The sequence below is a fragment of the Brachypodium distachyon genome, chromosome 4, assembly GCF_000005505.3.
Source record: "Brachypodium distachyon strain Bd21 chromosome 4, Brachypodium_distachyon_v3.0, whole genome shotgun sequence".
Classification (NCBI taxonomy): Eukaryota; Viridiplantae; Streptophyta; class Magnoliopsida; order Poales; family Poaceae; genus Brachypodium; species Brachypodium distachyon.
Window position 1 is genome coordinate 41,264,842 of NC_016134.3, and position 23,264 is coordinate 41,288,105.

The window sequence follows — 23,264 nt, forward strand, 5'->3', positions numbered from 1 at the left end:
TTAGTTAGAGATGAGTCGATATGCTTGACCTTAGGTTTTAATCCGATGACAGCTAGAAGAGGGGATAGCGTGGATAATCCTCAGATCTTAATTCAACCGCTCAAAAATATCAAGTGAGATTTAATGCAATTTGCTTAAAAATCAAACAACTAAGAAATAGAAACACTCTTATTTATTTGGTTTTGCTATGTCTAAATCACCTTATTTTTAGTTAGGGATCTGATTGTGTTTTAAGATTCGGAATGAGCAAAAGAGAGAGAGAGGAGTGGAGATGGTGTGCAAATGCTAATCAGATTTGTTACGTTGATTAAAATTTACTCCCTCCGTTCCATATCTTAAATTTGCTTAAAAATGGATGTATCTATTCCTACAAAGTGCCTAGATACATGTAATATTTCGACAAGAATTATTTTTTTGGAAAAACGTTTCGACAAGAATTATGCAACGGAGGGAATAGGATATTTTGCTTAAAAATCAGGTGGCCAGGCATGGCCATACCCTTATGTGTCAAGCTCCATAGAAGTGGTAGAAACATGTAATCTATGGCACAATGATTGATTGGAGTTGACAAACTACTTACCAAGATGTTTTTTAGCGGAAGTCAGTAACTTAAGTTGTTGTTCCACACACGATTCCAGTGGTACGTGGAGTAAGGATACTTCACAGTTGCTTGATTACAAGTTTGGCGTATATACGGTCATTTGACTGAATCTCTGCAGTGCGACAAGTTTGTATCGGTCAAACAAAAGAAATGCGGTGGTTTTGATTTCTCTCTGTCTGGCTTAACAAGGAACAGTCATCACGGTTAAACACCGCCCATATACGGCCATGCAAGTCCGAGGACAGAAATAAAAACAAAAGCCTTTCTTTCACCAAGATCTCCATTCTTACGGAGTAACACAAATTCAGCGATCCAGCATGTGTAATTTTGGCACCCCGGCGCCGGCGCGTGCCTGTTGCTGTCGCTCACAGGGAATTAAGGAACGTTGGCTTCCAAGTTCCAAGCTACTAGGCTGGCTGCACGCACGGCGCCTGACGACTCGGGTGATCGAGGACGGGACTGGGCAACGTGGACGTGCGTGCCAAGCTTTTGCGTGATGCTTACAAGGCACGGCGAGCTGCTCGATCGTGTGGCTGCTGGGGGTTCTCTCTCCCGGACGGCCGGCTCCGATCGAGACGCGATTTCTTTTGAGTTTTAGGCGTTGGTCCACGTATGTCCGGTCCGCCCGCCGCCCTCGCGGCCGACGGCGACGGCGACGCGGAGCGATCCATTTCTCTACGAAACGTTGCGCGTGCTATATATATACGTAGCTCGGTCGCGCGCTTGTCTTGTCCCGGCGTGCGGCGAACACGTGTTTCGCCGGCACCGGGCGTTTCGCGGTAACTAATCCGGCTTGGGTCGCTTTCGATTTTACTCTTCGACGATAAAAATGGGCTCACAAAGAATAAAACCAAACTGTGTGTGTGCTTGAAAAACGATATGCATCGTTGTGGTAGTGTCTGCGATGAATGCATAACACTGTCATTCGTGGATGGAGCATCTTCTCTTTAAGATGCCCCTTCCGATCCGTAAAATGTCACCCATTTTTTACTAAATTAATACAAATTTTGTACGAAACGAGCGATATTTTTTATGAATCGGAAGAGATAGTTATGTATGTTATGAGGCAGGAACAATAACGACATAGTGCATCCATACTGAAATCAGGAGACCAGGGGATTCTCAAACTCCCGTTGTACAACACACATCATTGGGGCTATTTGATGTGTATGATTTGGGACATGGATGGCGTAGATTATGCAGATATTACATCTCTACTTTTATTATCAGTGAAATTTTTATACGGAGTAGTATATATAAAAGTAGTGCCAAATCCGCAACAAGGCTCACAACAATGATTGGTCCATTTCAACTCCTTCAAGCAACGGTCCATCTATTTGCCGCTAAATAGGCTACCTTGTGAAATGGACCAAACACTTGACACTTCACCTTCTTTTTTTTTTTGAGGGCGGATGTGACACTTCAACTTTTTTGTGGTTATTGCTGGGTCAACAAATGTTGTCCTGTTGGGCTTTTTTTTTTCCGGGTGTCCTGTTGGGCTTTGCTAGTGGTGCGAAAACTTCCTCGTTTCCTGATATATTCAGCCTGCTATCTCAAACACATTTTGTTGTTGTTGCGAAAATGCTATCTCAAAAACAAAAGTGGAAATCTTCTACTGCTACTGGGTGGACCTAGGATGTCAACCGCCCATCACCGTTGGGATTAGTGATCTTTGTTTTGCCAGATGTTCACGAGTCAAAATCAGAAGAGATTAGTTACATTTTCACATCCTCTAATCTATAATTTTTATAAAGTTCATCCCCACTAAGTGTAGTTAATGTTTGCAAGCTCAAAACACATGCTTCCACGTCATCCAAATTGTTTCTTCCCTTGGATCTCATTTTGATGGCTGGGATTTAGTCCCTCACGTGGTTGTGCGTTTCTTGATGCTAATTAGCCTGGCCCAATTACTGATTCTCCTATTCTTCTGTATCTCCAGGGCCCAAAGGCCGAGCGAAGGAGCAGTGACCCAAAAAACAAACAAACGCTCGGGTCTGTCCAAAACCACAAGACGCTCGGCTGCACCCAAAAAAAAGAAAAAAAACACGCCGTAACTCCTTCTGCCGCAGGGGAAAGGCGGATTCGCGCTGCTGGCCGGCCTGCCAGCCGTCTGAGCAGTCTCTCAACGGCTCCATCGCCGCCACCGTGGCCCGTCGGATGTCCTCCCATCTTTCAGGTAGCCGCCGCTTTTATTTCTCTTCTACTCCATCTCCAATCTGTCTGCATGACCTGCCTCAGAATGTGAAGAGGTACTCCGTCGATGTTAATTATTTTCATCGGCTTGGTGTCATATGAGACACCTTCGTGACCTCTTCTCGTCCAATTGCTGTGGTTGTCTGCGCCTCGTGGTGTTTGCCGGAGTGACGAAATTCCCCTTGCTTCGTTCGAGCACTCCACGAGTTTGTAGTTCATCCATTATGATTATCATTGATCCCCACTAAGATTTTTATTCTTTTACATATGGACAGATTTGTTGCTCTTTGAGTCCCGCAACAACGCGCGGGATATCCACTAGTTCCACTGATTTATTTGCACACTAAGCCGAACATTAGGGTTGTGCAATGTGCATGTTGTAACAAAAAGAGAGTTTGATGTTAATTCAGTGTTGTGCATGTTACATTGACGCTTGATGCATTAGTTTTGAAATTCACGGCAGAACCTAATCGATAAATTCTAGTCACATTCGTACTTCCACGCTTATCGAGCACCCACACTTCCAAAAAGATGAAACAAAATCACGGATGTGTGGTACTCCCACACGTTTATGAAATCTTTATCGTTCTTGTTTTCTGGGTAGAAGTCTATGATTCTTGGAAACTCTGGGTTTGCTCACCGATGAGGCATCACGAGCGCGACCATTTACGCAAAATCCAGATTTCTGATGCCAATTGTTAAGTTCAAATGCACCTATGGTTGGTTATGCAATGTTAAAACGGGACATTGGCATCTTATACGGGACAAAAGTAGAATGGATTGAAGAGTTGGCTCCGAAGGTAAAACCATGCCTTGCTCAGCTGCTTATTCTCTTATTCGCCACTTATAACCGGTCAAAGGCTCAAAGCTAAGCTGGCGCCAACCGGGGGAAATGCAACTCAACCGTCCACAGCACACCGGGGGTACTCGAGCAGCGGCACCTCCCCGCCGCCGCCCCCGCCCACAGCAAACCCTGCGGTCAGCCCAACGACGACATCGCACCTCACGTACAGGTCGCGCCCGGTAACGAACGGCCCGGTCTTGTACCTGACGCGGCCCGCGACGACGAGCCGCAGCGGCACGCGCCCCGCCGCGCGGTCCGCGTCCAGAGCGCGCGCCGCGTCCGCCGTCACCGGCATCGGCATGGGGCCGCTGCCGAGCAGCGGCGTCAGCGCGACCGCTTCCCCGGCCAAGCCACCGCCGTGCTCCTGGATCAGCGGCGGGAGACGCGAGGGGAGGGTCACGGGCTCCCCGCGGTACGACGAGTAGGCGACGAGCCCGTCGTAGAGCAGCGCGGCGCGGCCGCTCGGGTTGCGCAGCAGCAGCATGAACTGCAGGTTCGCGGAGACCGCGCAGGAGGAAGGGGAAGAGTTGGCGTTGCTGTCCAGGCGGTACACGGCGACGCGCGCCACCGTGGCCTGAGGCTTGGTGGGGCGGTAGGCTAGGAAGAGCGCGAGCGCGACGACGCCCGCGGCCACCGCGAGGGCGGCGGCGGCCGCGAGCACGACGCGCTCGCGGCGGACGCTGCTCGCGCGGTGGACCTCGCAGAGGTGCTTCCTGGAGGTGGTCTCCATTGATCTGTTCTTTGCGTTTGCGCCGAAAGGTTTGCTTTGGCGTTCTTGCTCGGAACTTTTTATTGCCGTTTTGGCAGGTCGCTCCTGGCGCTCTCTGCCTTTTTCTTGCTTGTTTCGTGCACTGCATCGCGTTTGCGTTGCATGTCGTCGTCTGGTCGCGAGGTACACAAGCGTAGGCAGCGGCACGCGATCTGGGCGTGGTGCCGCCCAGAGGTGTGTTTCAGTGTTTGGATCGTGAGTGACAGCCGTTGCAAAAGCGAGCTCGTACAAAAGTTGTTGGAGGCAATTGTCTGTTCGTCGTGGAGATATTTACGTCGAGGCTACTGAACAGACCGGAAGACCAAACTACAAACAGCTACTGTAGTCATTTGCACAGAAGAAATGATGCAAGAATTTGAATTTCAGTCAAATTGAACAGGAATACAGGACGCCTCTATACTGAGACGTTCAACACAACCTACAACGACAAGGGATGTCCATTGTCAGAGTGCCAACAGAAACATGTCTTTGGACATCCACATAGACGGTGTGTACGTCTATGGCAAACACAAACCAAGCTGGCTAGCTACAAACCTGTTACGGATACAGATATCTTATCTTGATCTAGAACAGAACAAGCCGATGTGTTCCCTAATATGCCTACTGACAAATTCTACTATGTACGAGGTCCAGGGCCTAATCTAGAAGTCAGCTTATATATGTAGATATAAGCTGCATACAGTGGCAACCGAAAGAAAGGTTGTTGCCTTGGTGTGATTATCTCCAGTCATCAAAGAATATCTGACAGTGATGACCAGAATACCCGCAGGCGAAACACAGCGACCGTGTCAGGTGCGGCGACACCTAGCTTCCTTGTATGCTAGGTTCTTGTCGAACAAACTGGCCCTTCACCCGGGGCCGCTGCTCTGCAAGTAATTTTCTGCTCTGGTACCGCACCTGGGCAACAATGTAAGAATGTAAACACCAGCTCCTAGTAGGGCGAAACACAGCGACCGTGTCAGGTGCGGCGACACCTAGCTTCCTTGTATGCTAGGTTCTTGTCGAACAAACTGGCCCTTCACCCGGGGCCGCTGCTCTGCAAGTAATTTTCTGCTCTGGTACCGCACCTGGGCAACAATGTAAGAATGTAAACACCAGCTCCTAGTAGGTGAGATACAGCGAATTGGATTGAGATGACAAGATTATTTATTATGCATACCTTCTTCTCAAAGCACCTTTCTTTCCTCTTTAGCCGAAACTTGTTCAGCGCGACCTCCCGTTGGCTCAGGTGATGTGTACCATCCATGCTTGGATTTTCAGGAACACCATTGAATGAATTGCATGGATCTAAAGGGGCCACGATCCGGTTGGAAGAGCTGTCGCAGCCACTGCCACTGGGAGCATTCCCGGAGTTGTTCAGCACAGTACTGCTTCCGCTGTCACCGGTCATGGGAGAAACATGCTGCGGGTCGTCTGAAGGAATTTCAACGTGCAGATGTTTTTCGTTTGCATTTGGTGCAGGTAAAACTTCTTGTCCCTGTGTGATTTCAGCCTGGTCAGAATCCATTACTGTTGCATTGCTCTGTTGCCACTTCTGCTGTGACAAAATTGCTTGTGCGGCCGCTTGTTTCGACGTGGATGTTTTGCTGTTCCAAATGGGAGGACCGGACTGTGGATAGAGAAGGGGAGCGACGGGTGCACCGCTCCAGAATGGCTGTCCGTTAAATGTGAGGCCTGCAACAGGAACAGGAAATGGTACAACTCTGATAGGAGGGCAAATTGCGTCTGTCTTGTCTTGAGAGGGAGCCACTGAATCTCCAGTTTTCATTTCCAGATCCACATGTGTTGCTGAGGTGCTACATAGGTGAGCATCACCAGCATTACCACAAGAGGATGCAGTCCTGCAGTTGTACCTGGACGGACAAATAGTTTTTAACTGTAAGATTCTTGTGAAATGAAACAAGCAACGATGCATTAATTTTTTTCTCTCGAGAAAACAAAAAGCTTGAGCCTCGATATGTTGATAGAAAGAAAGTTATACTTACAAGGAAAATGCAGATGAAGTTGAGTGGTTCAGAGTTCTTTTATCATTTTTCTCCTGGTCATCTAATTTGCTGTAGTCAGATCTTCTGAGAGAAAGCTCTAACTGATGTGCTGGGATGGAGAACCCCTTATCACAGTTTCCATGAAAAGTTGTTCTCATAACATCCACATCTGTCTGTGCATTAGATTTCTGTTCATCATCAATAATATGGACTACCTCAATCTCTCTGGTAGCTTTTTGACAGTCATTATCTTTCAAACATGGCTGTTTCCTCGGTGATAAATCCCTTTCTCTCCTTGGAATCAGGTTATCATCTCTAATTGCTACAAGATCACAAACATGTAAAATTAGCAAAAATGCCTGAAAAATGATTTGTAAAAGTTCAAACTATCGAAAACATTATTACTTTGAGTTTTGGTCTGTCCATTGTCCTCAGTGCTTTTGAGGTCACTAGATAAATATTTTCCTGTTATCTGCTTAAACTCCAAGAAATTGTTCGTGTGCTTACTCTCAGCCTCGACTTCTGACCTTGTGCAAGAACTCTGCACCATGGAATCTCAGTATCAGTAAAGGCAAAACAGTAATAGGATATCTGAATTTAGACGCAGAACAATGGTTCCTACTACTAGAGTACAGAACCAGGTGTTTCGAGAAAGATGTCCGAAATCCAAGAGGATTCGATGTTACATCAAACACCCGGTACTTAAAGTCTTTAAACAAAATGAAGTCAACAAGTCAAAGTGTTCCAAATTACCACAATACAATCCAGTGAGCAGCCTAAAAACACTATAATCTAGCAAATGTAGTTCGTTGTTTTATCATGTGCAACAAGAACTAACTGTAACAGTTTGCCAATACCAGAAAATTCTTCTCATTCAACAAACAGTTCCATACCATAAACGTTACTGCTAAAACTTACTTGAGCATCACTTTCTTGTTCACTGCATTCCTTTCTTTTGTGGGCTACATTTTCAATCAAATGTTCAGCTTTTGTCACTCCAGTCTTCTGTCCTTGCCATTCTGTAAGTTTATCTTCTTGTTGTGTATGTTGCACAAGCCCACCGTTTGACTGTAAAATAGGGTTGTAATTGATTTAGTGGTACTCAAGCCTTCTGAATAAAGCATGACCTAAGTTTTGATTGATTGATAGATCTAAAAAAAATTGATATAATATAAAACACACGACACGCACAGTCAAACTAAAATGATGCAATGCAAGCACGAAGTCTTACTAGCTGTTTTCTCCAAACGTGCTGCCACAAGTTCCGTAACTCATTTTTTCGTATCGGCTTAACAAGGAAATCTGCTGCGCCCTTCAGCATGCATTTGAAAACCATGCTAACTGCATCATTTGAAGACATCACTGCATAGCCAGAAAAAAGGGCATTAGACTTACTAGCCGCATAAGAAATTGGAAACTTCAGAAATACTGGCATAATTTGAGCACATACTTATGACAGGGATATTTTTGCACGCTTCATGTTCCATTATTGTGGAGAGTAGGAGGAACCCAGACATCGCAGGAAGTTCAACTTCAGTTAGAACAAGGTCTATATTGAAAGATTTTTCCTTTAGTATTTCCCAGGCCTTGACGCCATCAGAAGCTGCAGCAACTGCAAGGACAATATGATTCATAAGTTTGACGAAATATCACAATTTCAAAACAACTTTCCTGAAGTCGTGATGAAAAAACTAGCAGAACAAACTCTGCAAGGGGCCGAATATTGGTGAATAACTTTGCATATTTCTAAAGAAGATTTCATATTTTCAGCAGACTTCTAACTGTGCTAAAAACATGCTAACACATAGCTATAATTTCCTATACATCTTCGCCAAAAATATATATTCCTATACAGATATGCTCACATAAACAGTTTTGTACTTTCAGTTACCCTTGAGTACAATTTAAAACCAGATGCCCACAGACGTCACGGATTGAAGCGTTCAAACTTCAAACTATAGTCCTAGTTTTACAATCGACAAATTCCTGAGATAACTTGCGCACTCATAAAGAGCAATCAGGACTACAACAGATCTCGTCAGTATTGGCGTCTGAAAAGAATTTTCCAGTCAATTGCAGCAGCTTAGTCCACGATGCTTGAAAAACAAAATCCAGAGGAAGGGAGCTAACTACCAAAACCACCGCTGACAGAACTAGCGTATCTGACAGACTTATCGTGTGGGAATTAGCAACAAGATCACGAGGCATCAGACAACAGTAAGTGCTCTACCGTATCACCAATTCACCATGCCACAAGGTTGAACTGTGTAGAACCAGCAGCCACCTCCCGATTGACCCCAGAGCTGCCAACTTTTTTTTTTCCACCAAACAACAAACAGTACATGAGAAACCAACTCCATCGCTCGCTCGTGCAGTTAGCCGCTCTTAACCCTCGTAATCATCCTAGTTAAAATCACCAAACTAGAAATTCGAACAAGCAATTCGACAAGGCCAAAACAAAGGTAGCTAGCTGCGGCGCTGGACGGGCGGTTAATCAGTATGCGCACCGTGGTAGCCGCACTTGCGGAGGAGCGCGGAGATGACGTGGCGCGTGGAGTCGTCGCCCTCGGCGAGCAGAACCCTCACGGGCATCATCGGCAGCGCGCGCAGCGCCTCCTGACCCGTTTCCCCTTGATCCTCCACGTTCACCACCTCCCTATCCTCCACTCCTCCTCCTCCTCGCCCCATCCCGGGCGCCATCTCCACGCCGGAGGCTGCTTTCCCTGCGAGTAAGCCTCCACAGCCCAGCAACCAACCTCGCTCTACCTCTGCTCTCTTCTTGCGCTCGAAGCTTCGAAATCTCGCGAGATCAAAAACGCCAGTGTGACGCGCAGCGATGGAGACGAAATAAAATGGAGCGGTCGCAGCGGTGTGGTACTATATAGCGCAATCTTTATTCGCATCCCTGGTACAGACAAGTGGGCCAACAGATTCGCGGGCCCGCATCGTCGGTGGGGGGAGGGATCGATGGCTGGTGGCGCACGTGACAGGGCGCCGGGGGCGAGGAAATATCTGCGGCCGGTGGAGCGGCGGGCCGGGCCGCCACGTCACGCGATACGCAGCCCGCGCGGGTGATTGGGCCCAGGGTGACGTGGCGGAAGCCAGGCCGGTCGTCGCGGGCGAGGCTGATCCGCCATTCCCAATTTCGCCCGCGATATTTTCTGGCGCGGGGGGTACACGTGTTAGGCTGGGAGGCGAGGGAGCCCGATCTGCGGCCGGGGCGCGGGACACGTGGTGGGCGTGCGCCGCGCGCGCGGTGGCGCTGGCCGTGGAGGCGTGGATGGGGGCATTTTGATTTGTTTAAATCGTGCGGCCAGGAAGAGGAGGTGGGCGGGTGGGCCCGTGTGTTCTGGGACGAAGAGTGTTTCCATTTTAGCGTGCGCCTGGGCGGACTGGTGGTTGGCGGGTCCCGGCCACGATAATATCTCGGGCTGCTTGGACCCTTGGAGATGGAGTAGAGTTCGTACGCGGAGTCATCGTGGTGCCGAGTTTACGGGGTTTCACCAAACATTCCGAAGAACTTGGCATGTGCGTGCAAAAGTAGTGTACAGTACAAACAATGTAGCACCAGCGACCATGTCGGAGCAACGTACCGGTACGTGAAATCAACTTGCAAAGACGCATGGCGCCCAGTTCAGTTTTAATAGCAGACACGACAAAACTTTAAGCGCTGCAAGATTAAGTTATGATCAGAAAAATCAAGATCAAGCGACACGTGCATGCTGGTAATTATTGCACGCTCTGAAGTCTGAACGGTTGCTGTTGTAACTTGCTGGAGAGCGGACGAACGTCTGCGAAAAAGAATGGACGGGAATCATCCGTAGCTGCTGTCAACCACGACGCACATACAGACTTGTGCGTGCGCCTCGCATCGACGTTGAAAAGAGGAAAAGGAAACGCCGATACTTCCGGGCAACCGGTGATCCGGAGCATTGCTTCTAGAATGCGAATAAAAGAAGTATCCTAGCTTGCTCAGGCCTCTCAGGGCAGTCCTGCAACACCCGCTAAGCTAGCTAGTCCAGCAGGAGAACAATGCAGCAGCTGTAGTCCACCCATAATTGATACTTATCATTATAGTAATCTCTGTAATGATGCTCTGATCACCTGATCAAAGTAAGCCGGAGTAGATATTTTTCTCTCGGGCGGAGGGAGCACGTACTACAACGGTACAAGTGGCAGGAGGGGGCGGTGGACAGTGGGCGGGGGGTCTGCATCAGGGGGAGAGCCAGTGGCTTTGGAATGGTCGCTGTCCCCGTCCTGTTTCTGATTCTCCAAGGTATCACGGGCAGGGGCGTCTTACGTGGCAAGGGCAAACAAATATCTCCCTCCAATGAACGGCGGGAGCTCTGCCTACTGCAGTGGTTGCAGCTTGCAGGTTAAGAAAAAAGAAAAGAAAAACGAAAGAGAGGTGTGCACTTCAAGTCTGCCACTGGTGCAGGTAAATTGCCTGTCGACGACCTAGCGTGACTCGTTTAGCACCGATCGAATTAACAGAAGTTTGTTCCACCCACAGCCTTTTTCTCTCGTCTTCTCGGCCGAGCCTCAGTCGTCCCACACGTTTACCATCGGCTTTACGTACGTCGCACTCCTGGGTTTTCTGATCGTCTGTTTCGGCCCTCGCTTTTTTTTTTCCCTCGGCTTAGCTACTCTCTTTGTTAGCTTCCGGCACGTCCGGTGCTAGCAGCTAGCTGCAGTCCGCACCTGTGGACGAGGCTGGAGCCGAAGCCGCGGCCAAGCACGTGTACTCGGTCGCGCGCAACGGGTGACCACACGATCGATCCATCGATCCAGAGGCACTGCAGCCCTGCAGACGTGGCCGGCCACGAGATATGTTCTCCAGCCCATACAGCAACGAGATCTTTCTCTCGTAGATCGCTGCGCCCACTTTTTCCGCGATCGATCGATCCATCCCCCGCGCTGCTGAATCGTTTCCATGGCCGGGCTCGCACGAGGCGTCACCGTCTCGCCTCTCTGCGGCTGCGGCGCGCTGTAGATCGAAACGAGGCCGGCCGGCGGCCGGGCCCTTCTTTTCTAATCTTACAGCATACAAACCATTTAACCAATTCCAACAAACTTGGCTTTCTTCAGAAATCATATTGAGAAGGCTTATGCAATGAGAACAACATAAGAACATATGAAAGTGTAGTCAAAAGAATTGCTGGGTAAAATGTGGTTAGATGTAAAACATATACCACTAACAGAACAAAAACAGTCATGAGCTAGTTACCGATAGTTGAGTAGTGATTACTTATCTCAGTCACAAAGTCAAACAGGCTCCGACCAAGCACTGAGCTAATTTGCGCGAGGCGCCAGACATAGAGTAGGCTAAACAGACTGCCATTAGTTAGGTATTCATCAGGAAACTGCATAATTAGCTGTGATGCACCTATACCTTGTACCAAGCTAGGTTGTGTGGATACTTGGATACATATAGATATAGGATAGGCGATATGGGGATATGCCTGACATGCCGATTTTCCAAACAAAAGGATCTGGCGATACGTTTGTCTCATAAGATTCTGACAGGGTAAAAGAACTAGCGGTCCCAAGCAAATTCTGAATGAAGGGGAGAAAAAGAAATCGATGAATGAACGGTCCATCTATTCGCTCCCAGACTGCTACGGCGAGCTACTCTACACTGCTACATCCTAGTCATATACGAAGCCGTGAACAGATTACGGATGAGCAGATTACAGAGCGGGAGAAGGGAGAGGGAGAACCGGAGAAGAAGCTTACAGGGGAGGCGGGGCAGCAGCCGGCGGGCGTCTCCTTCAGGGCCTGCACGGCGAGGGGAGGCGCGGAGGCGAGCGAGTGCTGCAGCGCGAACTTCCATATTTCGTGTCTTGAGAGCGTCTCCAGCAATTTTTTCTTTTTTTTAGAATCAAGCCGTTTCGTTACTCATCAGTCAGCATAAGTGCTATGCTCCTCTAAAAAAAAGCATAAGTGCCATGCTTCCATAAAAGAAAAAAAGCATAAGTGCCATGCTGAATACAAGTCAACAGAAAATCAGGAAACTTGGTACATCCACATACAACCTGAATTTGAAAGAGTGAGGACATGATCATTTAACCTGTTTTCGCTGATACTTTGTACATCCACATCCATTTAACCTGTTCTCGCTGATACTTGCCATACCCATTCTTACGACATGATCACAATCCGAGCTGATCCGCAAACGGGTGTTGTTGGATGAGGAGCAGAGATTCCAAATGGTCCCAAAGAAATTGCTACAAAGCTTCAGCGAGGCAACCGGCTTGTCATGGGTAAATTCATTGTGTGTGTACATGCTAGATCCGCCACTGAAGCATAAGGATTAAGGATCGTAGTACTTTGGATCTCGGTCTGGCCATGCAGCACAACAAAGAGCCAGACAGGCAGATCGAACAATACAGGCATCTTTGGTTGAGTCACAGAACAACACCTGGGCTGTATGTATTGCACCTGTAGAGTTGCAGTCCAGGTGCAATACATACAGTCCAGAACAGGCCCAGGTGCAATATTATCTTGTCTGGCATTTGAAGTTCAATATTCATGTATGATCTCGACAATCTCCAAGTAGTGAGCAACTCTTCCAACCAAGCAGTATCTTCCGTTTGCTGAAGCAACTTCATACGCAATGATATGTGCCAGGGCAACATCTTTAACGTTGGTCCATCCAAAGCTGAAATTAGAGTATGTAGAAGATGATCCTGCATGAAAACGAGAAGCATTTCTTGGTAAGAATCAAACAGAAATATTCCCTTGTAAGAACACACTTCTCTGGTATAAGCACTGTAATTTGGCCTCATGCAATGTTTTTAGGCGTAAGCATTTATCCATACGTCACACCAATATCCTCTGCTAGATGAATATATATTTGTGGCACTGAAGAGGAATAAAGAACAGCTCCAAGTGCTCAAAGATATGGAAGCAAAGCCACATAGACACATAGAGAAAGTAACAATAGGCAAACAATCTACTGTCCACGTATGTGGCAATATAATCCAAACCAATTAAGGTAAACGTGGTCCTGATAACATTCAGAATACATATAACTTGACGGCTTTAGGATAACAGTGAAGAGTAGAATTCAGAACCCAAAGATGAGAAACACAATAATTGATGTATCTACATCCCAGGTTATCTATATGGAAATTCAGAACCCAAGGATGACAAACATATGCGTGATATCAATCATCTTTGGGTTCTTCCGAGTACTGTAGCTATACACAATAAATTACTCAGAGATGAGCAACACATAAACTACTTTGAATATGCAGAGCCTGGGCGACATAATCAGACCTAGCCACCGAGAGTCACTATCCGTCGAGACTCGAGACCCGAGAGCCAGAAGGGAAACCGCGAAAGAGGTGACATGCAATGTGAGGAATCAACAAATGCTTTTGAATTATCATTGCATGGAACATAAAACATAGAATCAATATGAAAAAAGGTACATGCAAGATGAAGAGATTGTGAAGAATAATGTGTGTCATGCAAGGTGAAGACTTATGAATTTAAGATAGCCTTCTATCTGGAAACATTTTCGACTTAAGACATTACTAAATTCTTTTGAGAAATGGTATATGCAAAGAAAATGATGTTTTGGTACTTCAGATTTTTCAAATCTAAAGTTTGACTCTGGAACTAATATCATAAAAAGGAATTTCCAATTTGGGAATTCAAATTCTAAATCTGAAATCTCATTGCTTGAAACATAGAATCATGCAGATATGCCTGACCTTTGTCTCCGAATGAATGAATTTCACATATGCATAATAAGTTTCTCATCTTTTGTGACATCAACAAAGTCATCAAACATCTGCAACCCACCAAGAAAAGTAATACTCCCTCCGATCCTAAATTGTTGTCGAAATATTACATGTATCTAGACGTTTTCTAAGAATAGATACATCCATATTTGAGCAAACTTGAGACAAAAATTTAGGATCGGCGGGAGTAACTTAAAATATAGACCTTGAGTATTAGACGGCTCGAGGAAGCTCAGTTTTAGGCAGGCAACATGTGTTTCTGAACAGAGAGACAAAAAGATTACAGTATCTGACCGTCTATCTTCAAAATCAGCAATGTCATCATCAACTTCATCTTCACTATCATGATCCGAGAAAACTTGTTCCAATGCCATTGGCTACGACAAAGGTAAATGAAGTCAAGCAAGATCTCAAATGCAGTAATGAAACCGTAAATATTTCAAGTCATAACAATTAAAATACATATATAACAAAAATCCAACAGAACAAAACATAAGAAAGCTGGAAAAATCACTAAATGATGAGCACGTGCAGGAAAATTTAAGGCGTAACCATATTACAACTATAGAATATAAAAAAGCTGGTAGGAGGCAAAACAAAATTGATACTTAAAATCAACTTCATAAACACATATCTGATACCAAGACATCACGCTGGAAAGATCGCCATACTCTGGTAATGATAGACAATAGACAGGCAAGCTCTTTCAGATCATCATATTTTAATTGAAGCGGAACCAACAGTGAATGTAGAATTTCTTTTATTTCCCATCAATCTCTGCAGGAGACAGAACCTAACATTATAGACCTTTGCTAGAATCAGCATCAAAATCAAAATACCAAATCAGAGGTCGAACTGATTGTTAAATACAAAATATCAAACTGAAGGAGCACCAGGCTCCGAGAAAACAAATGTAGAATAACCTGGGATGTGACTAAAGAATTAAGGATCACGACAAGCATAAAATATTTGTATGCATCAAAATTGTAATAGGTCATGCACCTATGCAAGCAAGGTACAATCTTTTTCACGCACCTGTGCCCTGTGAGAATGGAAGAACTGACGTTTCTGCAGGAGTTGCCATCTGCCAGTTAGTGTACACACCAAGACAGTTAGTTCAATATATTGTACTATAAATGTCTAACGAAACAAGCTCCGTCGGCTTCGATGCTCAGCTCGATGGGAGGCGATCAGCACCTCCATGTCCTCACACACCTGCATCCTGCGTACCAGGCGAAGTCCAAAAGCATTCCATCCCCCCCTCCGCCCCGCCTTCTCTCCACAGCTCCATGCACACTCCAGCCGCCAGACCAAGCAGCCGGCGAGTTGTTGGAGTGTGGTCATCCCACAGGACGTACACATCATGTAATTCTTTACTACTTTGTTTATTTTGGCTTTTGATGAATCTAGAGTCCACTAATGTGCCATGTACAGAAAATTTTCTTACAAGGAGAGTGCATTTAGGTCCTAATTTATCTATGCTTAAGGTAAACTTCTCATATGATACCTACCCTGTCGACATGTCTCTTGGTATACCACCTTTTCACATATCTCCATGATATTTCTTATGTACTGCAGGCAGAGATTTTTAATGGTTGTCTGGTTCAGTTTTCCTTTAATTTTAACCTGATGTGCCTCGTTAAGTTGTCTGGTTTTGTTTTGGGTAACTTTTCTCTACAAGTGTCAGTTATTGGTAAACTAACCAGGAGCAACTAATTAACTGTGATCTGGCTAAAACCCTGCCCTAGGCAATGAAATACAGGTTTCACATTTGCATCATATTTTCAGTTAGGAGGTATTACAACTGAAAAGTACGTCATGTATCTAATGCCTGGGTACCTTTTTCTGGGAAGAATGTCAAATACTAAGGGGAAGAAAACATACAGCCCAAATATTAAGGGGAGGTCATTTTTTCATCACATGTTGCATGTAAAAGACTGCTTTTTAGTTGAATACAACAAAAACTCTATATTCAAACAGTAATCATAATTGTCACTAAATTTGTAGACCAAATACCTTGACCAATGCTGCAAAATCTTCAAATCAAAGCTAAAATTAAAGTAAAGTCGCACTAGATGCCTAAGCACGTAAAGTTTTCTAGGAGATGTTTGTAGTCCTCAGCCTGGCCAGCATGTTCAATTAGCAGAATCCCTCCGGATCTCTCCACCCCAGCATGAACTCGATTCCTCCAAAAAAGGTCCGAGACAATTGAAGAACAAGGGATATAAACATTGGCAGACTCTCCTTCTTGCTTTATATCATGGATGTGCTTCCTGTGTACTTGTCAGAGGAACCATCTGCGGCTAGGGTCCTATATTGGCATCAGGCTTCCCTACCTTCCTTGCTCGCAGAAATGCCCTGATATGCTCTACAGCCACAAAATAAGAATGATTTCCTTCGAATCCTCCGTGCAGAAGGCCAATTACCTCCCCTTGAGCATTGAGAAGAGGAGCACCTGAAGATCCACGCATACTTTTCATATAGACTTCTAGCAACTTCATCTTGTATCCATGCTCATTGTTCTCACCTACTGCGTCTATCACCCTCATTGGACCCACAGGACCTTTTGTTGTGGTCCTTGTGTGATGCGAGGGCCAAGATATCATCAAAGCGTCGTTTGCCTCCTTTGGGTTAGTCATGCTTATGACAAGTGATGGGTGGACTTTCTTGCACGGTCCCTTGCCCCTATAGCTTGTTATGTTTTTCTTTTTCACAGACAAGAGAAGGATATCTTTTGAAGAATCCCCTCCTACTATAGTTGCTTTGCCATATCCCCTATCATCTGAATATTTCTTCTTCCATGTTAATACATCGTGCTGATAATCTTGTTCATAGTGGTCACATAATATCCAAACCTCGAACATCCTCATTGTCTGCAGGGTAAGAGGGTGTTCTTCTGTATATAGGTGGTCTAACCCATGAGCACTTGTCAGCATAAATATTTCTGTGTCATTAGAGCCGACAAAAAACGCAGTGGAATTTGCACCCATTGTGCTGCTGTCCTCAACTTCAAGATCTCCTTGAATGTCATCTTCTGCTTCTGCTTCTGTTTCTGCTGCTGCTGGTGCTCCTGCTATTATAGCCACATCATCTGCTGGTTTTGCTCTTTTAGCAATAGCATTGATTTCGTTCAACTTGTCTGCCTTCGGACCTATCCAGGCATAGAAAACGGAAGGAGTCGATTTATTGAATACATCAGCCCAACTGGCGCAGGACGCCATACCTAAAAAAAACAGCAGTAAAGAGGTCATGAGTCTTGTTGTTTTTTGGAAACGAAACTGTAGGAGAGGCTCCGGCAGTCCTCTTGCACACAAATGATACATATCCTAACTTCCTATTATTTGCTAGATTATGCTCAGAGCGTTGCTGTGGGATACGCGCTATACATTTAGAAAGCGTTTTGGATGTTTCAACTTGTGTTATAATATTCAATAAAATGGCCAGAAATTTGTTTAAGGGGCAACTGCCACATTTAGACCATTTCCATGCTAATCAAATTTGGTGATACTCTGATGAAATGACAGAGATGCGTATTAACGAAGACGAAAATATTGCAGGAGTTATAACTTTGAAATTAAAACATTGAAGTAACACTGGAACTTGAGACTCAGTGAATTGTGTATAGTAAAAGGGTCATCATACTACATCCTGTCAATGACAGACAAATGGTTACTCATTGCATTACCTTCAAGATGCCAACTATGTCTATACAGAACACACGACAACCAATTGACATGTTAGCCAAGATAGAAAAGTTACCGCGGGCACGTAGTGAAAATCCAAAACACTGACTTAACCTCCAGAGTTGGCATCTCATCTGACATCCATATTTGTATTTGCCTTGTTGAACTGAATTCTACTTCTTAGCTAATCAAGTGGAGCTACCCTCGGATTATATATATATATATATATATATATATATATATATATATAGAGAGAGAGAGAGAGAGAGAGAGAGAGAGAGATATGAGTGCTGAGACCGGTTGTTTCGTTGACGAAGTGACAGAAGCTGATGGTGTCCGCATACAGAACAACTGAGAGAGCCTTGGTCCTCTTTGTCTCTTGCGCCCGATAGGTACAAACACGAGCACCTGCTGATGCAGATACATGTGCTAGGAGAAAGGAAATCCCTTGAGGTGGTGCGCAGTCCATGGGTACTTGGTGCAAGGACAGCCACCACCCAGATAGTGTGCTGCGACCTGAAGGTGCCGGCGAGATTGGTAGTGCTCCCTCCGATCCTAAATTGTTGTCGAAATATTACATGTATCTAGACGCCTTTTATGAGTAGATACATCCATATTTGGGCAAATTTGAGACAATAATTTAGGATCGGAGGGAGTATAACCCAGCTGTGACGAATCATCACAGAATCAAAGATGGGGAGGATTTATATCTGACGACGGAGCATGTAAATAAATGTTCCAGTTCTGCCATAACAAAGAGGTGTGTAGGGGATGGAACAACGAAGCTGAACCGAACAGGCAAAACGGAGCCTGGGTAGTTTGAGGCAACATGAGACGACAGTTTTTTATCCAACAGCCACCTCCATTTGCAAATCTGAATTTGTTTAATACATACAAATTACCAACTATCTACAGCACTTGGGAGAACAAAGCTACAGAGCTAAAACAAGAGGATAAATTTATTGAGTTCTCCATAATCTCTAAACTTTATTTTACTGGCCAGTTACAAGAAGGAAGGAACATTTCTACAGGCTTAAAATTTGTGTGTGTGTGTTGTTTACATGGAGATTGACAGCAGTTAAACCTGAAATATGAAGAAAATGAAGATATAGTGCTTTCCTTCCAGGTTTTACAGGCAGTGCAATACTCATCCCTACTTACCCGCAAACATAGAAGCACTCAGCGGCGTTACTATACACGAGTGACAGATTAGGCCGATTCAGAGACCAATCAAAGGCATAAAACACGATCGATGGTGATGTCTAAGCCTAATGATGGAAGGGGCTCTCCACGGTGCTGTGCATTCGTTCATCCGTTGTGACACAAAAACTTAAATACCCTAAAATTGAAGGGAGACAGCTTGGGCAAATAGAAGAAGAGCGAACAATTCTCACCCAGAGACCGCCGTCAGGGGGCTGATCGGTGGGCGGCGGCCGGCTTGGACGGGAGCGGCGGCTGCGGTCGGAGGAGTCGTTGAAGATGCGTGCGGCGGCGGCCGGCTTGGTGGGGAGCTTAGGTCGGAATGAGGGTGCGGGACAGCGGGAGACGGGTATGGACCGTATGGGCTGGCTTAGGTCGGACTGGGGGAGGCTTTGGTGCGGCGGAACGGGGTGGATGGGGGGCGAAGCTTCTAGATACCGAAGACGTCGTACGGAGGGAGGAGGACGAAGGAAGAAGCGGGAGGGAAAATTTTGGGTGGGCCCCACCGTCAGTGCCATCGGTTACCGTGGAGAGCCCCCTTCCCAACGCATGGGAGTTATTTAAAATTAAGAAAAAACATGGGATGGGAGTAGTAGCTAATCGGGTCTGGTGGTGATGGCGGACGGCCGTAGTTCTTTTTTTCAAAATTAATATCCTACCGGGTACTTCTAGCGCATGTGTCTGCATCAACAGGTGTTCGTGTTTGTATCTATAGGACACGCAAGAGGCAAAGAGGACCACCGTATTCCCGTATTTGTATCCCCCGTACCATGTACTGGGGCGAGGTGCCAGTTATAGCTGAAAACACACACTACTAAGGGTAGTAGTGCGGAACTGAATAACATATTGGAAGTTGGAATTCATACATACATAATTACATATATTTGGTGACATGAAGAATCATGTTACTCAGTTTATTTCAGCTCTTTCTCTTGTATGAAAAAACAGCTATAGTTCGGTTCGCTGACATGATTCTTCATGTTTAATCTCAACTCGGACAGTTTCATGCAGGACAACAATTTTAGTTCTTAATATTACTAACTTTATTTCAGCTCTTTCTCTTTAGAGTAAAATGCACCGCAGGTCCTGTAACTATTTGAGGTGTGTCAAGTGAGTCCTAATTCTATCAAAGTGCATATTTAGACCCTAATTCTTTGTGAGTTGTTCACGCATGGTTCTATTTGAGCCCGAGCCGCTGCTGACCTGCCAGGTGGCATGTTGACCGCTGCCACGTCGACCAAGGTCCCACCGTTCCTGTGGTCTGGAATTTTGCATAAACCCCCTTATAAAGAATGGAGACTCCAGTTGCAAATTTTCTATCTTTCTTCTTCCCGTTGCTTGAGCTGCCCGCGCTGCCGGCCCGCTACCATGTCTCGACCGCAAGTGCCTATACCGTAGCGAGGAAGAGAGGCAAGAAGAAGGGATCCCTTCCAACACCGCAGCCCCTGCAAGTTCCTATGCTCCGAGCGAGGTGGGGAGAATCAGGGGAAAGGACCGCAGAATGAGTAGAACGGAAAGGTTGGGCCTATTTGGAATTTTCAGCGACTTGTCAGTTAGCCAGCGTGGCGGTCAACATGTCACAAGGCCGGTCAGCAGCGGCTCTGGTTCGAATAGGACCACGCGTGAACAACTTACAAAGAATTAGGATCCAAATATGCACTTTGATAGAATTAGGACTCAGTTGACACACCTCGAATAGTTATAAGACCTACGATGTATTTTACTCTTCTCTTTATGTAGACAATGACCATGATGCTACCTTGCCGAATGTTACTTTAAGTTACTTTTTGACATGAAGCCAAATATACTAATCTCTCCGATTCATAATAAGTGTCTCAGATATTAAATTTGAGACAATTGGTATCCGAAAGTTGAAATTTCTTTATCTGAGAGTTAAATTATGGCTATTTATCTGCAATTATATTCTATTTGTCCAACATATGTTTTACAAACTATGCGATTAGTTGTTGCCTCTTCCTTGATGCTCTTCCTCATGCCTGCTCAACTCTGGCAACGTGGTCGAGGTCGGGGCAAGGACGACCACGTTGAGGTCAGGGGCGATCGAGGTTGTGGCCGCGTCTGTGCGCCGCCGCCCACCGTCGGTTCCAGGGGAAGGCCACATCCTGCAAACCGGCATCGACATCGTCACCCACGGGGTCTTGGTGTTGAACTTTTCTTTGTAGCCAGCGGTGGCGAACTCGAGGATGTGGGGCACGTGGTGGACGGAAGGGAGAGGAGGCGGCCGGAGGTTGAGGGGAGGCAGAGGAGCCGGCGGCGCAACGGAGAAGCCGGCGGCATAGTCCAATTACTTGCTGCTCGCCATCGCGCCGCAGAGAGAGCAGAGGGAGAGAGGAAAAATAGATCGAGGGAGAGAGATGGACCGTGGGGAGCACTGCGGGTGACTCCTTGCTGCTCGCCCGCTCGCCGGAGTCCAGAACTCTTTGCCCCGTCACCGGCGAGCATAGTTGCGACCCGATGTGGAGCAGAACGCATGTCCCGTGTGGAGAGGCAGAGGAGAGAGATCCGGATGGGAGAGAGATCAACATACGAGACGAGAAGAGGCAAGGCCGTGGGCTCGGACCCTAGGCCTACGGAAAAGACAATTATTTTTTTTTGAATTTTTGCCCCGGTGAACTTCTGTGCACATTAAAGGTATTGGAATTGCCTACGGTGGTTAGTATTTTCTTAATTATTCTGTAACAACGCACGGACACTCTGCTAGTAAAAATATAAATATAATATGTTCAAAACTGTAAACTAAGTCAAACTTGACCTACTCAGGTGATACAAAAAAAATCTATCAGCGTCTACAACTTCAAATTATTTTTCTTAAATCTACATTGATATATATCTTCATAGTATATGTATTTGATATTCTAAATATTGTATATTTTCTATATATTTTTGTCAAATTTGAAGAAGTTTGACTTAGGAGAAAGTCCTAGCTTCTTATATTTTGAAATGGAGATAATATCTTCAAAAATACGAGGATGAATTCTGAGAGGAAATTGCACGAAGGCAATTGTGATATTTTCACAAAAACCACTCCCTCATCCTCCGACCATCCTCCTTGCGGCCACGATATGCTCTCGTCGTCGTCTTGGGGGCCATTACATGATAGAGTCGCCTCCCTCATTGGTGAACCCATCTCAGCCCGTGCCGGAGCCCGAAACTCAGACACCGAAGATGTTGAACACCCCCTTTTTTGCTTCGGTGGTGGGCTGTGGGGATCTCTCCGGCGATCGCTGGCGTGGCCAAAGATACAAAGCGTGTGACACTGATGATTTTACCCAGGTTCGGGCCACCTGGAGGTGTAAAATCCTTCGTCCTGCTTTTGAGTTTGTATTCACTGAGTTTGGCTGTCTTATAGGTTGCCTGGTGGGTTCCAGGGCTTGGCCACTTGCACTACCTAGGTTCTAATGATTTCGAACCCTTTTACCAGTGGCATTGATCCTCCTTTTATACACAAGGGGATACCACAGGTGCTAAGTTACAGCATGACACGCTAGCTACTTGCGTGTCGAGAGAACAAGAAAGGTGGCTCGGACTAAGCCACGCTGTACTCCATGCAATAGTCGATCTACTGTTTACAGAAAGTAAAATGTGCTCTAGGCTAACCGCAGTAGCCTTACTGTGCAAGACTAGACCCGCCGCTCTAATCTTTTCGGGGCATTTAATGCCTTGCCTTCATTGTACCTGACCTCCCACTTGTCCAGCCAGCAGAGGACTTGCCAGGGAGGAGCCTCAGTTGCAGGGGCTGAACGACTTGGGGGGGTAGCCCGCCTTGAACCTACCGGGGGAACTTCCCGGGCCACTCCTGCCCGGGTAGCTCGCCTTGTGGGACACTAGCTATTGCAACCCACGCGTCCAGCATTAGTGGGACCCCGTGAGGCACTGGTGTGACAGCCCGGCTGTGGCGGCGTCCACGGGAACGAGGGCGGCGACGGGAACGGCAATGTCGACTGCTACGACGGAGCATCAGGCGTCGCATTCGGAAAGAAATGATTGGATAATTTGGTGCCAGGGTTGGCCTTTGGTATGGGATTTTGAGAGATTTAGCTAACTCTTCTAGGGGTTAAGCCGAAGATTCTGAAATTTGCAAAAAGGAGCCCTTGAGCCGGTGTCAGTTGCCATCATGGCCGGATTAAGCTCGAATTCATCGATTTGGACTAAAATGAACCAGGTTGCCAAGTTTAATGTCCCGCTTTTCAAGTTTGCTAGTTAAGGGATGAAAATGA

The 23,264-nt window shown here is 46.1% G+C and overlaps 3 protein-coding genes and 1 long non-coding RNA gene across 6 annotated transcripts; all 4 read right to left on the reverse strand.

The window, feature by feature from the left end:
- Positions 1-3,426: 3,426 nt before the first annotated feature.
- LOC100837601 (NDR1/HIN1-like protein 1) lies at positions 3,427-4,688 on the reverse strand. The gene has a single exon (XM_003576719.3). It carries the CDS (start codon positions 4,366-4,368, stop codon positions 3,694-3,696), a length of 675 nt encoding a protein of 224 aa, XP_003576767.1. The 5' UTR covers positions 4,369-4,688; the 3' UTR covers positions 3,427-3,693.
- A 55-nt stretch (positions 4,689-4,743) lies between these two features.
- LOC100823927 (two-component response regulator-like PRR95) lies at positions 4,744-9,252 on the reverse strand. Of its 2 annotated transcripts, none has more exons than XM_003578449.4 (8): positions 8,900-9,252; positions 7,843-8,004; positions 7,624-7,754; positions 7,311-7,460; positions 6,798-6,933; positions 6,393-6,714; positions 5,567-6,260; positions 4,744-5,474 (listed from the first exon to the last, which is right to left on the reverse strand). In XM_003578449.4, the coding sequence occupies exons 1-8, from the start codon at positions 9,090-9,092 to the stop codon at positions 5,382-5,384; spliced, it is 1,881 nt and encodes a 626-aa protein (XP_003578497.1). In that variant the 5' UTR covers positions 9,093-9,252; the 3' UTR covers positions 4,744-5,381. The 2 variants fall into 2 exon arrangements, with proteins under 2 accessions (XP_003578497.1, XP_010238422.1); XM_010240120.3 differs by lacking the exon at positions 8,900-9,252 and adding an exon at positions 8,623-8,645.
- A 3,068-nt stretch (positions 9,253-12,320) lies between these two features.
- Positions 12,321-15,317, reverse strand: LOC112272316. 2 transcript variants are annotated; one of them, XR_002965950.1, is made up of 3 exons: positions 15,179-15,317; positions 14,438-14,920; positions 12,321-13,081 (listed from the first exon to the last, which is right to left on the reverse strand). It is a non-coding gene; the product is annotated as an uncharacterized LOC112272316 (long non-coding RNA). The 2 variants fall into 2 exon arrangements; XR_002965949.1 differs by having other exon boundaries at positions 14,438-15,317.
- Positions 15,318-16,037: 720 nt separating this feature from the next.
- Positions 16,038-19,511, reverse strand: LOC104584713. Its single transcript, XM_010240121.3, has 2 exons — positions 19,221-19,511; positions 16,038-17,366 (listed from the first exon to the last, which is right to left on the reverse strand). Exon 2 carries the CDS (start codon positions 17,362-17,364, stop codon positions 16,447-16,449), a length of 918 nt encoding a protein of 305 aa, XP_010238423.1. The 5' UTR covers positions 17,365-17,366; positions 19,221-19,511; the 3' UTR covers positions 16,038-16,446.
- Positions 19,512-23,264: the final 3,753 nt, after the last annotated feature.

Bases quoted from the DNA above. Each gene is read 5' to 3' on its own strand.
- LOC100837601 (XM_003576719.3), bottom strand. From the start codon at position 4,368: ATGGAGACCACCTCCAGGAAGCACCTCTGCGAGGTCCACCGCGCGAGC.
- LOC100823927 (XM_003578449.4), bottom strand. From the start codon at position 9,092: ATGGCGCCCGGGATGGGGCGAGGAGGAGGAGGAGTGGAGGATAGGGAG. The intron at 7,461-7,623 runs GTAAGACTTCGT...CCTATTTTACAG, and splicing joins ACGTTTGGAGAAAACAGCTA to TCAAACGGTGGGCTTGTGCA. The intron at 6,715-6,797 runs GTAATAATGTTT...GTGATCTTGTAG, and splicing joins TGGACAGACCAAAACTCAAA to CAATTAGAGATGATAACCTG.
- LOC104584713 (XM_010240121.3), bottom strand. From the start codon at position 17,364: ATGGCGTCCTGCGCCAGTTGGGCTGATGTATTCAATAAATCGACTCCT.